The 14,767-nt window shown below is 49.0% G+C and overlaps 1 protein-coding gene across 3 annotated transcripts in view; it reads left to right on the top strand.

Moving 5' to 3' along the window:
• Positions 1 to 7,405: 7,405 nt before the first annotated feature.
• Positions 7,406 to 14,767, top strand: part of TOX2 (TOX high mobility group box family member 2) — a 159,473-nt gene continuing 152,111 nt past the window's right edge. Inside the window, exon 1 of one of the 3 annotated variants that reach the window (XM_039479771.2) lies at positions 7,406 to 7,549. In XM_039479771.2, coding sequence (XP_039335705.1) covers positions 7,451 to 7,549 — 99 coding nt within the window. In that variant the 5' untranslated portion in view covers positions 7,406 to 7,450. The other 2 variants (XM_074406564.1, XM_010346883.3) reach the window with 2 other exon arrangements.

A 14,767-nucleotide genomic window follows, 5' to 3' on the forward strand; every position in this document is an offset into this window, starting at 1 on the left:
AAAAAAAAACCCTAAGTGAATTAACTGCAAATGTAGTTTAGCAGTGTATTAGAAAATACATTATGGCTGGATGTAGTGGCTCATGGCTGTAATCCCAGCCACATGGGAGGCTGAGGCAGAAGGACCACCTGGGCCCAGGAGTTTGAGGCTGCAGTGAGCTATGATCACACCACTGGACTCCAGCCTGGGTGACGGAGTGAGACCCTGTTTCAAATAATAATATTAATAACAAATTAGGACCAAATAGAAATCCCAGCAATTAGTTCAATATGAATAATACCTATTTATATAATACATGTTATTAATAGGTTAGATGATTAAAAACAAAAAAAAAACAAAAAGAACAAAATAGGTTAGATGATAAAACCCAGACGGTTATCTCAATAGATGCAAAAAAAAAAAAAAGAAACTCATTGTAAACTACAATTAATTCATGCCAGAAAAAAATCTTAGCAGACTAGGAATAAAAAGAAACTTTATTAATTATTAAATGTATTGCCAAAAGCTATAATAAGTATCTTACTTAATGTCTTAATGGTGAAATGTAGGAAGTATGTTCACTGAAGTAAGGAACATGACAAGAATGCCTGATATCACCACTTCTATTTAACATTGATTCTAGAGGTGCTGGACAATGCAATAGGAAAAGAAAAAGAAGTTGTAAGAAGATTGAAAAGCCAGAACAGAATCAAGCTCCACCCCTTCCAGATAACATGACTGTCTACATAGAAAGTCAAAGGGAATCTATAGAAAAACGGGAAATAAGAGAGTTTTAAAATTTTTCTTGGATACAATATCAATTTTCACAACTTTAATAGTATTTCTGTCTGAATTAAAATAACTTTTTATCAAAGTTAATTCTCTCCAAGTTAATTGAATAATTAAATGTAATTTAAAGTAAAACGCTAATAGAGTTTTCTTTTTACCTTACCCTGAAATTTATATGACAGATTAGAAAGATGCAATGAGGTGCAGTAGTTATGAGTGTGAATTTGGGAGCCAAATGGGCTAGTTACACATCTTGGCTACAACCTGTGCTAATGGCAGGTAAGTTACTTGGCCTCTCTGTGCCTCAGTTTCCTCCCTGATAAGATAGGGACTACCTCATGGGATTGTTGAATAAGGAAGTTGAGCAGAGTCCAGGACTTGCATTCAGAGTCTTCGACATCTCATCTTGCATACTTTTTATGTGCAGGGGCCAAAGTAAGTCACTTTGTGCCAAAGTCTGCCACACACGTATTGGTCCATTAGATCTTTTGTCCAGCAGACACTTCGAGTACAAATTGAGCTTCTTTGGCTCATTGTCAGAAATAAGGGACAGGTCTGCATGCTGTTGGCCAGAGGGCACCATGGCCAGGGCTCCAGGAACGCCAACTGCTGCCTCAGACAATAGCTACTCACCTCTACCAAGTTCCTGGAGGAGATGTGTATAGCTTGTACCTGCGTCTCTTTGCTTAAGGGCTTTCTCTGGTTGCCACAGCCCTGTTATTCTTCTCAGGCTGAACTGCCTGGGAATGAATGCCCCTGGGAGTAGGCTTCAACCAAGGGTGTTAAGAGAGTTGGTGGGTAAAGACCCTAATTCCTCGTTCTTATTCCACTCAGAGTATGTGCTCTACGCTATTTCCAGAATTCCCCAGTGGAGCGAGGCTCCAGCTGCCCAAGCAATAATTTGTTGGTTAATATGCCCTTTTTTTTTTTTTTTTTTTTTTTTTTTTTTGAGACGGAGTTTCGCTCTTGCTACCCAGGCTGGAGTGCAATGGCACGATCTCGGCTCACCGCAACCTCCGCCTCCTGGGTTCAGGCAATTCTCCTGCCTCAGCCTCCTGAGTAGCTGGGATTATAGGCACGCGCCACCATGCCCAGCTAATTTTTTGTATTTTTAGTAGAGACGGGGTTTCACCATGTTGACCAGGTTGGTCTCGATCTCTCGACCTTGTGATCCACCCGCCTCGGCCTCCCAAAGTGCTGGGATTACAGGCTTGAGCCACCGCGCCCGGCCAATATGCCCTTTCTTGACTGTCTTCCTCTCGTCTCACTTTCCCACGCCACTTCTGTGTGTCCTGGAATTGCTCTCCCATAAACTGCTTGCACCAGAATCTGTGTCTCAGGATCTGCTTTTGACCTCAACTAAGAGAAGTTGAGCCTTTGAAGCGAGGATTTCCCTGTGGACTTCCATTTTCCTCAACTCAGTCGGCTTTACATATTTCACCACATGCACGCTGGTTACTGGGAAGGAAGGGACAGACACAGATGTAGCCAGAGCCTCACCGGAGTGCTGAATTGTGACTTCTCTCACCGGAAAACATGGCCCATCTGTGAGCTGGAATCTGAACAGTTCTTCGTGTGTGTGTGTTTGTATGTGTGTGTGTAGGAAGGTCTTCTCTCCAGAGGTGGGCATGAAGCATCCATGCTTTGCTAGCCCCTGTGCTAGTCACTGGGGGCACTGATATGAGCGAGCCATTGTCCTTGCCTTGGAGAAAGTCACAGGGCAAATGTGATATTTCAATTCTTTGAGATTCACACCAATAGTCCTGTGTGCAGATGATTATTGGAGCAGCAAATTGGAGCGCTAAGTTGGAGTCTTGGAAAGCAGTCTTAACCAAACAAATGGTACTGGAATTAGGTCTTAAAAAATGAGTTGACATTTGTTAGGATTTTTATGGCTCAGAGAATAGGATTAAATATGCTGAGGCCCTTAAAGCTTCCACCTGGAAGTGACACACACACTTCTGTTCATGTTCCATTAGCTAAAGTGTCACATGGTCACACTGAAATTCAAGTGGGTGGGGGAGTACAAGCCTACCATGTGCCTATAAGGAGAAGGAGGAAGAAGATTCATTACCAGATCTAAGTGCTCCCACAGTTGGGTATTTAGCTCCTCTGTCGTAATTGTTTTTTTTGAGACGGAGTTTCGCTCTTGTTACCCAGGCTGGAGTGCAATGGCGCGATCTCGGCTCACCACAACCTCCACCTCCTGGGTTCAGGCAATTCTCCTGCCTCAGCCTCCTGAGTAGCTGGAATTACAGGCACACGCCACCATGCCAAGCTAATTTTTTGTATTTTTAGTAGAGACGGGGTTTCACCATGTTGACCAGGATGGTCTCCATCTCTTGACCTCAAGATCCACCCACCTCGGCCTCCCAAAGTGCTGGGATTACAGGCTTGAGCCACCGCGCCCGGCCTTATAAGTGTTTTTTAGGGATTAGATCTTTTGATTTAAAGTCAAGACATTTCCCTAGGTAAAGGAGCAATAGGTGGAGTAGGACTCATTTCCCACTTGGATCCCATGGGTAAGTGGACACATCTTGTATTAATCATGTCTTATTGTCTGTATTCTGATACTTTGACATTTGGGGTCTTGCAGACCCTGGAGGGACTGCCCCTTCTAAGGTTAGCTAATACCTAGAAATAAGGAACAACTCACCTGTGAGTCTGTGAGCATAGTTTTCTAATGTAAACCTATACAGAGCCTATACCTCCAACCACCTGTATTATTGGGCTCTCACACACTAACTCACTATCTACCTACCCTAATTACTCCAGGGCCAGGTACCAGACAACCAGGGACAGCCCCTACGCCCCAGAGCTGCTGGAATTATTCAAACAAGCCAATCCGGAATCTGCTGACCCTGCCTTGTCTGCTCCTTCCCGCAGAAACCACAGTAAAGGCTCTTACCCCCCGTCCTCCCCTCTCGTGCTGCCTCCTGACTGACCTGGCACTTCCCCAGTGGCCCCTAATGGCAAGGCATGTCCCCTCCTCCTGACACCTGGGAGTACCAAACTATCTTGTCATTGGCAATCATCTCCTGACATGTTGTCCTTACCATACCTCAAGGTTAATAAAACATATTAAAACGCATCTATATTCTGATACCTCAGCTATTTATGATATCAGAAACTAAGAGCTGGAAGATGAACAAACAGATAATCTGTGTCTCCAGACTGGACCAGCTAGACTGCTGGCTGAGACCTGAGGTTCCTCTCTTACAGATTTTCCCTCGCAATCAAAGGGAAGAGGGAGACCTCAAGCCCCACTCCCATCTTCAAGACAACAGATGAGGCTGTGGGGCCTCTTTGGGGGAACTGAGCCACCCACTTCCTGTCTGATCAACTGCCAACATGAAGTGGCAAGATCAAGCTTTGGGACCTTGGTGGGCTTTGCTGCTGGACTTCTCAGATACCTCCTTGGTGCTGGCTCCCTCCTCAGGGAAGGAAGTGGATATGGATGGTTGCTGCTGCTGGCAGGCTACAGAAAAGTCAAATAGCTGTCTGTAGCTGACCCATTGCATACGGGCCTTCAAACTCTGCTGGACATTGTTCTACACCCCTGGCCAGAGTTAGTGGGACCAACACTGGAAATTTGGCCAGTAGGAAGTGCTCCAGGTGGGATTTCCAGACTTTATGTATAGTCCTGGCTCTATTATGAATCGTCACGTTGTGCATTCCTCACTGGGTCTCACTCTTCTCATCTGTAAAATAGCCACAGGAGTCTTATTTCCTGCCCCAGAGTATTTCTGTGAAGACTGGTTTATACAATCTGCAACAGAGGTATCTGCAAAAAAACAAAACAAAGAAAAATGAAACAAAGAAATAAAACTACAGTGAGCACTATAATTAATGGTGAAATAATGATAGTTTTCCTTCTGAGATCAGGAATGAGACAAACAAAGGTGTCTGCTACTATTACCTCTTAACAAAATTATACTGGTGATACTAGCCAGTGCAGCAGGCAAGAAAAAGAAACAAAACTTACAAGAAAAAAGAAAAAAACTAAAACTCTCATTTTTACAGATGAGATGGAAAATGGTATTTTTTCAGAAGCCAGAAAATCTACAGATGAATTACTAGAATTAATAAATGAGTTTGGCAATGTTGCTGGATACAAGGGCATTATATAAAAATCTATTTATACTGTGTTTCAGACCTACATTGCTAAGTAACAAATCACCCCAAAACTTTGTGGCTTAAAGTAAAAGTAATAATTTGTTATCTTTCATGGTTTCTGTATACTTTGGATTCAAGAAGGGCTCATCTGCACAGTTCAGGCTTTTTCATGTGGGTGCAGCCCGGTAGCAGATGGAACAGAAACAGCAGGGGCGGGCACAGCTGGGGACTGGCTAGGAATCCCTCTACTTAGTATCAGGGTCTCTGTATATGATTTCTCTGTGTGGGTTAGTTTGGGCTTCTTCAATGCATGGCAGCCTAAGAGTTCTTATATGATGACTTATTGTTCCAAAGAAAAAAGTCCCAAGAGAGGGAGTCAGGTAGAAGTCCTATTAACTGTTATGACCTAGCTAGCCTCAGAAGTCACACAGATTCATTTCTGTCACACCGTTTTTGTTAAAATCCATTTACTCAGACTAACCCTTTCCCAAGGGGAAGAGTGTCAAAGAATTTGTGTAAAACAACTCTGTGCTGACAACAAACAGAAACTAAAGAAACCATTCATAATAGCAACAAAAAATACCAAGGGCTAAATCTAATAAAAGATGTGCAAGGTCTCCACATAGAAAACTACAAAACATTGCTAAGATAACTTTTTTAAAAACCCAAAATAAATGAAGGGACATACCATGTTCATGGATAAGAACTTTTATTGAAAATGTTAATTTTATTCCAGTTCATCTAAAGGTTCAAAGTGATACCAATTGAAATCCAGCAAGATTGTGTCAGTGTGTTTGTGTGTATGTATATAAATAGGTATGTTGATTTCAAAATTTCTATGAAAATTCAAATATCAAGAATAGCCAATACAGTCTTAAAGAACCAAGTGGGTAGATTTATTTCATGGGACATTTAGACTTATAAAGCCATAGTAATCCAGACATTGTGATAATGGCACAGGGATAGAAAAAGAGGCTAACAGAACAGGATAGAGAATTCAGGAACAGTCTCATGCACATAGAGACTACTTGATTTATGAGAATGTTAGCATTGGAGAAGAATACGTGTATGTGTATGTGGGTGTTGGTGGTGGTGGTGGTGGTGATCTTTTTAATAAAAGAGTGCTAGTTAGTTGGATATCCAGATGAAAAAAATAGAGGACCATGGAAAATTTTTTCTGAATAGGTGTGGCGTTGTATTTCTAGAAACAATGACTGCTGAAATCTCTATTTGGAAGTTCTTTCCTTTCTGAGCTATAATTTCCCTCTGTTCCCAAGGCTTCAGTGAATGCCGGTTTCCCATACCTATCTTTTGCTGATGGATCTTTCTAATGGTCCTAGTTCTAGGCCAGAACCAGCAAAGCCCAAGCAGCAGTTGAGAACTAAGTTCTAAGCTAGCTCCTGAGTGGTCAGGAAGCTCAAGTCCTTTTCTCCAAATGGCATCCGATATCCTGATGCCATACAAGAATGCCATTCGGACTTACTTCTGCCTCCTGGCCTCTCCCAGTCAGACACATCTCGAGCAGTCAGCAGTGAGGCAGTGGAGATTGCTAGCATAGACAATGCTTGCATGAAAAGGGCGATGGGGGTGCAACAGTCTAGCAACCAGCTAGTTATATCAAGAACGAGGGTTTTTTGTTTTTGTTTTTTTTTTTGGTTGGGGAGGAATCCTGTTTCATAGTCACCTTTCTGATCCACCGTCAGAGCCATCCCCTTCCCATCTCATTTTCTTCCTTTCCTCATTCCAAGAGACGGTAACTGGGGGCATATCCTAGGCCCCTCTTCAGACCTTCCAGCACTCGGCATTCCTACCGCCCTCCCCTCTCTATTGTTAAAAGGGGCGGGGTCCTTCTGCCTTCTCCAGGTGGTTTCAGTTCTGGATTCTTTGGGGGCAGTAGAGTCCACCCCCCTGGAGTTCCATTACTGATGCTGCAAGTCCTTGACTCAGTTTCCCCATATGTGAGTGAGAGTTTAAGTGCGTTAATCTCCGGGGGGGGTGCCTCTCAAGTTGACTCAGATCAGTGAGAAGAGAAGGGGACGGGCATCCTAAGAGCAGCCTCAGGCTCTGGCCAGAGTCCCCCAGGTAAGGCAGCATCCATCTCCAAAGTGGTCTTGTCACCACCTTCCTCTTCTCCTCCCACCCCCACGCCGCCAGGCCGGGGCTAGCGCCGCCCCCAGTATTTAGGGCAATGAGTGTCCCACTTCTGCGGAGGGGTGTCGTTCGGGCTTCTCTCTCTCTCCTCACTGTGGGTGGCGAAAGGCGAGACGGAAAAGCGCCGTCAGGACCGGCGCGCCCCCCTCAGGGAGGCAGGGCTGGGACGGGGACCCGGCAGCGGCCCAGCTCCCGGGAGGGACCTACCCGCCCCCGCCCGGGCCCCCGGCCCTCGGCAGCGCCCGAGGCCGGAACAATAGCACGCGCAGGCGGGGCGGGGGGCGGGGGCGGGGCGCTCCTCCGGGCACCGCCCCCGGCCCGCCCCCCGCGCTCGCAGTCCCGCTCGCACACTGGCTCCCACCCGCCGCCCGCCCAGGCACTGCCCGCGGGAGCCGCCGCCGCCGCCGCGCCCGCCATGGACGTCCGCCTGTACCCCTCGGCGCCCGCGGTGGGCGCGCGGCCCGGGGCCGAGCCGGCCGGCCTGGCGCACCTGGACTATTACCACGGCGGCAAGGTAGGCGGGGGCGGGCTGGGGCCCCGGCGGGCGGGGCCGGAGTCACCTGGCGGCTCGGGACGCGGGCGCTCCCGGGGTCGCACGGGGCCGCGCACATCAGCACCACCGACGGGCACGGGCGGCTCACCTCGATCCCCTTGCGGCTACGCTCGCTCCCTGAGTTGTGCGGATCGCGGGCCGAAGTCATCCCGACAGCCACCGTGCGACGACACAGTGGCCCCTCACCCGCGTCCCCCTGACAGCCTCGCAGTCCTTCCCAAGCCGACACACAGGGACCCGCGGCCACGCGCGGACAGCCAGGCACCACTTCCACGGTCGCACCGTCCCACGCCAGTCGTCCTGACAGTCATTTACACACCACGACACGCAGCCACTCACTCACAAGCAGCCTCGCCGCCACAGACGAGTCACACACGCACGCTCCGATGCCACACACACGGTGACATGCCCCCATCCACTGTCACACCCAGGCGCAACTGGGCACAGTCACACAAAGAAGTCGCTCGACAGTCAAACGCACGCATTCATCACGCCTCCCCGGGCGCACGCGGACACACACAGCCACCCCCTGCACGGGGAGCCTCAGGCGCGATCATCCCGACGGTCGCACAGTCACACAAGGTCACATCCAGGGACGGCCACACCGCGGTCATCCACATTCGCGCGTCGAGGTTTAACTACTCAGCGCCGCTGCGCACTAATTGGGCGGTTTACTAATTGGCCGTCACTGCCCGGCGGGGCCTCGGATTCCGAGTAGGCAGCGGCCAACCGAGGCCTGTCCCCTCCCAGGAACGGTGAGCAGGCGTCCCTCCAGGCTGGGGCTGTAATGCGTGACACCCTCTCTCCTCCATGTTTCCAAGATCGCCGTCCCCACCCCTGCCAGGTCCCCGCTGCGCTCCCAGCGATGGAGGCTCGCGTGCCTGGAACCCCGAACCCGAGGCGTCAGGTCTCACTGCCTCGCCTGGCCCAGCCCGGATGGGTTGGGCGCCTCTGCGCGGTCCGCGTTTTCTTCGGTCTCCGGGGAGGGAACTTTCAAACTTAGTTAGGAAGCCAGACTGTCCGCGCGTCCGCCGGTCGGTGCGTCGGTCCCGGGCCGGCTGGAGCAGAGCGCGGCTTTTCGTCACTCAGAGCCCGGATTGAACAGAGCGCGTGGGTTTCCCGTGGCCTCGGCGCAGACGCGCGGGCTCCGTAGCGATGCGTGGTAAGTGCGCGTCCGGTGGCTGGATCCGCGGCCCCCAGGGTCTCTCCCCAACCTCGCAGGCTTTTTTTCGTCCGGCCCCTGGTAGTGGGGATGCCGCAGGATGGGGGCGTCCCGGCACAGATCCCGGGATTTCCCGGGCTTCAGGCCCTAGGGGAGCCCCTGACAAAGCACCCCGCAATTCTTCGCCGGGGGCAGGAAGAGTCTGGGCCACCAGGGCCTGCGCGATATGGGGCCGGGGTGGGTGACAAGTGAGGCCTTGCGAAGAGCGGGGGTGGTTCTCTTTTGTCTAGTGACCTGCAAAGTTAGAAGCCGAAGAGGGGGGATGGTAACCTCAGGAGAAGGCCGGGAGCTGCCTCCAGTCTGTTGGAGGGAAAAATAGATTAAAAGTAGCAAGTGGAGTTTTCAGGGAGGAGAAGGTTGGGTGTGGGGGCAGTTGATCTGTCTTCTGCCCTTGGCTTTGTTATTTTTAAAAATGTGAAGTTGGCGAGGTAGGTTCCAGCCTCTGGTTTGGGGGTGTGGGTGGGTTGGGCATTTGTGCGTCAAAGTCTGAGTGGGTAGGGGCTTAGCCTGGAGCGCTCCCTTTGAGGGTGGTGTTTCTGTAAATCTCGCCTGGGTGGGGCTGTCCCAAATAGGGACCGTTGGAGGCAGGACTCAGCCGAGGCCCCTGCTTGATTCTCATGCTTTGTAAACCTCTGACTCAGCACCAGAACCTGTGCGAATCTCCTCAGGAAGGGCTCGGCAGGGAGGGAATGAGAAGCCGGCGATTCTGGTTTCTGTATGTGATGTAGACCCCTGACCCGTAGGTGAGAATGTGTCCAGAGTGGGGCGGGGCACGGGTGAGGGTGGGGATGCAGCTGAGCCACTGGATAGGTGAAAGGAAGGTCTGACCTTGCACTTGGATGTGAAACCTGCTACTCAGTCCTTCAGGTTAGAGCAGGGTGAGGCGGGAGGGGAAGGTCACTGTACTCATCTAGGGCCTAGAGGTCTTTTGGTAACGGATTCCCAAGTGGGCGTGGCCTCAGTGGTGGTGGTTGGGGGGTGGGGCCAGGCTATGAACAGAAACTCCCCTTTTCTGGCTCAAGAAGTGGATGGGGTGTGGTTGGGGAGGAAAATGCTCAGGCTCCACCTTTAGTCACTATCAAAGCTGGAGGGGAAACTTAGGCTCAGGTTTCCTTGAGTGACCACAGTTGGGGCCTGTAGGCTGGGCTGCTTCCACACATTGGGGTGTGGACGCACCCACACAAAGCCGGGGTGGGGGGGGCCCTCGTCCCTGGAGCCCAGGCAAGAGGCTTGTTGCACAGGGCGCCAGGCTTTATATACATAAGGGCAAGCATTTGCCTAAGTGATGCCCGACAACTATGGGGCAGTTGACCTGGAAGGGCCCTTGGCGACCATCCCCTTGGCGACCGTCCCCTTGGCGACTGTCCCCTTAGCGATCCTCTACATAGAGATTCCCAGCCTCTTTAAACTGAAGTCACGAACATTGGTTGTTCTTTTGGTATCTTTTGTTTGAGAAAATACACACTGAGGAAAAGCTGCTATGGTTTTATTTTTGCTTTGAAATAGATGTGTTTTATTAATCACAGTAATATTAGCATGCATTAGAAAAATAGCTTACCGGGTATTAAGAAGATCCATTACTATTTAATGTAATAAAGGTGCTTTTTGAGCATACGGATTTGTGGCCCTGTGGCCCCCATGGATCTGTGGCTCCATGCTGGGAACCACTGGTCTCCTTCTTTGCATTACAGAAGGGGAAACTGAGTCACTGAGGCGCGTATTCACAGATTACACAGCAAGTAAAGAGCCAAGATGAGGCCTGAGCCCAGATTTCTGGACTCCCAGCAGGTTACTCATTCGGCCACTTTGCAAGTCTCTGTCACAGTTTAGGAGTTTACAGCCGTGACATCTTTCTTAGGGTAACTATGAACTCCATTCAGATTTTGGCAAGGCACCCTACCAGGCTGGGGGACAGTTGGGGGATCCCTGCTCAACTATGGCATACTAGTGTAAACTGGCCAAGCCTGTGTTCCAATATCTGTTTGTTGCTTAGTGGCCTAGGGCAGATGATTTTTAGCTCATTTTCTACTGAGATATGATTTACATACAATAACATGAAGATTTTAAGTGTACAGTTCCACGAGTTTTGAGAAATATTAACACCCATTAACCAACATCCCAGTCCAGATGGAGAACATTTCCCTCATCTCAGAAAGTTCTCTCACATCCCTTTATAGTCAGCACGCCCTATCCCCACCTCCAGAGGCAACTACTTATCTGATTTCTATTACTAATGCTTTCTTAAGTTCAACTTATGTATATTAACCATGTCTAAGTTCTAGAACTTGATATGCAATGTAAACATTTGTGTGTCCGTCTTTTTGCTCAATGTAATGTCTTCAACATTCATCCACGTTGTATATATCCTAGTTTGTTCCATTTAATTGCTGAGTAATAGTGTGTAAATATCATACAATTGGTCTATCATTCACCTGCAGATGGATATTTGGGTTTGTTTCCAAGTTGGAACAAACTTGTTTGTTCACCTGCAGATGGATATTTGGGTTTGTTTCCAAGTTGGAGCTATTGTAAGTAAAGATGCTGTGAACATTCTTATACAAGTCTTTTTGTAGCCGGGGAACATCAGTTATTATCTCTGAGTCTTGGTGTTCTCTCAAAGACAACATTGTCTGCCTGTGAGTTTCAGGAGGGTTAAGTGAGGTGATACAGGTTGGGACAGTTCTTGGCACATACCAGCTTCTAATTAGATAACAACAATGTTAACCATCTGGGGCCTATTCCAGGAAGAGGCTTAGCATCTCTGTTCCAGCATCCTTCATCCCCGGACTGAACATCCTTCAAGGCCAACCTGGGTACCACCTTCCTCATGCGGCGTTTCACAGCCAGCAAACTTCTCTTTCCCTCCGGGCTTCCCAAAGAACTGGCACTGGATAGGATATTGCATGTTCTGCCATCCATCATTCTACCAACAATATTTATTGAGCGCTTCTTGGTGCTAGGCACCGTGCAAGGCAACAGATGCTGCAGCAGCGAACAAAAGTCACTCAAATCACTGCCCTCTGGAGCTTCTCTATCAGTGTGGGAAGTCATAAATATATGGTCTCGTGATTGATGGCAATATGAATTTGGAGAAAAAAATGGAACAGGAAAAAGAGTTGGGGGTCCTAAGGCCTAGGGCTGGCTTGGGATTTTAAATAAGGAAGTTGAGGACGGTCTTGTGATCTAGAGTAGTGTTTCTCAAATCTATGTACACATGAAGAATCGTCCGGCAATATTTTTTTTAAATTTAAGTTCTGGGATACATATGCAGATGTGCCGGTTTGTTACATAGGTAAACGTGTGCATTGGTGGTTTGCTGCAGCTGTCAACCCATCTCCTAGATGTGAAGCCCTGCATACGTTAGCTATTTACCCTGATGCTCTCCCTCTTCCCTCCACCCCCTTGACAAGCACCGGTGTGTGATGTTCCCCTTCCTGTGTCCATGTGTTCTCATTGTTCAGCTCCCACTTATAAATGAGAATATGCATCATTTGGTTTTCTGTTCCCGTGCTAGGTTTTCTGTTCCTGAGTTAGTTTGCTGAGGATAATGGCTTCCAGTTCCATCCACGCCCCTGCAAAGGACATGATCTCATTCCTTTTATGGCTGCAAAGTATTCCGTGGTATATATGTACCACATTCCCTTTATCCAGTTTAACATTGATGGGCATTTGAGTTGATTCCGTCTTTCCTCTGGCAAGATTTTAAAAACAGATTCTTGGGCTCCATCCCCAGCGATTCGATTCAATTAGTCTGGCAGGGGGCCCTGGGAATTTGCATGTCTAATGAGCTCTCCAGGTGATGTTGCTGCTGATTCAAGGACCACACTTTGTGTAGGTGGTTTGGTTATTTGTGTACAGGTTTTGTGGGCTCCTGGCAGTCAGGAATTCTGCCCAGCACCTGGCATGGTGGCTGACCCATAATTGCTCCATAAATATGTGCTGGCGGGTGAAGGAGTCAACTTTCCACCCACACAGCTCTGGGCACCGCATCTTGTAAGGATGAGACCTGGACAAGCTTGGTTAATGAATGATTGGAGACTCTTTTGGACACAAATTCATGAAGTGGGGTTAAACTATGGACTTGATCTGAACTTCATCTATGTGAGGCCTGCCCAGCATCCTTTGTGGGTGAGATTCCCGCAGCTCCTTTCTGTAGGGGCACAGGCAGCTGCGAGTGGGTCCCATGGAAGTCACCCTGGGACAGGTGGGCTTAGAGCTGAGATGGCTGGTCCCAGGGAGCGCTCAGATGGGTATCTGCACCTCTGCTAGGAGACGCTCATTTACTTTCCATCTAAATGTGTTCCCCATAGCTCCTCTCCTAACTTGTGCTGGGGGCTTCTCCAGGAAGGACCCCAGGACTTTTGCATGGTAGGAGGAGCAGCCCCAGCCTGGCACTGCTCCCACCTGTCTGCTGGGTGGCCTGGAGCCTGTCAGTGCTCTTCTTTGGGCCTCTGTTTTCCTGTGTGCAAAGGGAAAGCAAATCAGTGATCATCAGCCTAGAGGGATGGTGTGGGGTGGAAATACAATGAAATACAGGCTGGGGACATCCTTTCTGACTGTGGAGGGAGTACTGGGAGGGAATGCTGGCGGGATGGTGCTTTTTGAGGAGATGCGCCTGCTAGCCTTCAGAGTGCAGGAACCACTGGGTCTGCCTTACCTTTGCATTCCCAGTGCTGGCCTGAGACATAGCTGCTCAGCAAATATTTGCTGAATGAATGAATGAATCTAGCGGTTGCCAGTTGTAACCTGGGGCTTGAGGAACTTAGCATGTGTTTGGCTGCTGGCATCTGAATACTTTGTGGGGCACAAGGAGTCCCGGGCAGGACAGGGCAGAGGCTCAGAGTCTCTGGCTGACATTCTGTTCCTAGAGGGGCTTCACCAGGTAGGCTTGGAGCACAGAGGCTGGCATACAGGGCAGCTGGTAGGCGGGAAGAGGAGCTGAGTCTGCATGAAAGACAAGGTCCTGTGCCTCCCCCTTATGGGACTCTGCAGGGTGATCTCTTTTGCTTCTCTGATTTTCTAGAGTTGGTCTTAGGATATGAAGGCATCGTGGATTGTGGAATCTGGCAGACATGGGTTTGAACACCTCCTTCACCACCATCAGGGCAGGCCAGTTATTTAATCTACAGATGGGGGCTCCGTCTCCTCATCTGTAAAATGGGCACACTGACATCTCCCCTTTGAAGCTTGAGGGTTGGAGATCATGTATGTGTAGCACTTGGCCCCCACAGGAAATGCTTTCATTTTCATCCACAAAGAGCAGCCCAACTGAGAGGTAAAATGTGGGAGGAACCTGCTTTTCTGCACCAGCTACTGGAGGATGCCCCACAGCTGCCCCGCCATGTTTTTTTTTTTTTTTTTTTTTTTTTTTTTTTTAATAGAGACACAGTCTTGCTCTGTTGCTCACACTGGAGTGCAGTGATACAATCATAGCTCGGTGCAGTCTCAAACTCCTAGGCTTAAATGATCCTTCTGCTTTAGACTTCTGAAATGCTGGGATTGCAGGCGTGAACCGCCACTTTCTGGCCCTGGGCTGCTAACAGTCCCGACATCGGTTGCTTCCATGTCTTGGTCCCTGGACCTGATTTTCCTGAGCCTCTGGGTTGAAGGAGTCTCTTATTGGAGTGTCCAGGATTGTGAATTGGGAGAGAGTTGCTCATTTCCTCCACCTTCTGCTATCTTCTTGAAGCTGTGTAGCAGACAAAGTGGGTTTTGGAGGCAGAGAAAATTGGTTCACATCGCAGCTGTGCCATCCAGTGGCTTGGGCAGGTGACCTTGTGCCCATCATTTAGCTGCTCAGGTCTCAGTTTTCTTATCTGTACAAGGGGACAGAAATGCCTGTCTTCTATTGCTGTGAAGATCAGATGAAAGTAATAGGTATGTAAATTCTGTCTAATTTAGAATGCTGTTTCCCAGCCTCGGTGCTTGGACATTTCGGACCTAATAACTGTTTGTTG

Source organism: Saimiri boliviensis, chromosome 9 (assembly GCF_048565385.1).
Source record: "Saimiri boliviensis isolate mSaiBol1 chromosome 9, mSaiBol1.pri, whole genome shotgun sequence".
In the NCBI taxonomy this organism is placed as follows: domain Eukaryota; kingdom Metazoa; phylum Chordata; class Mammalia; order Primates; family Cebidae; genus Saimiri; species Saimiri boliviensis.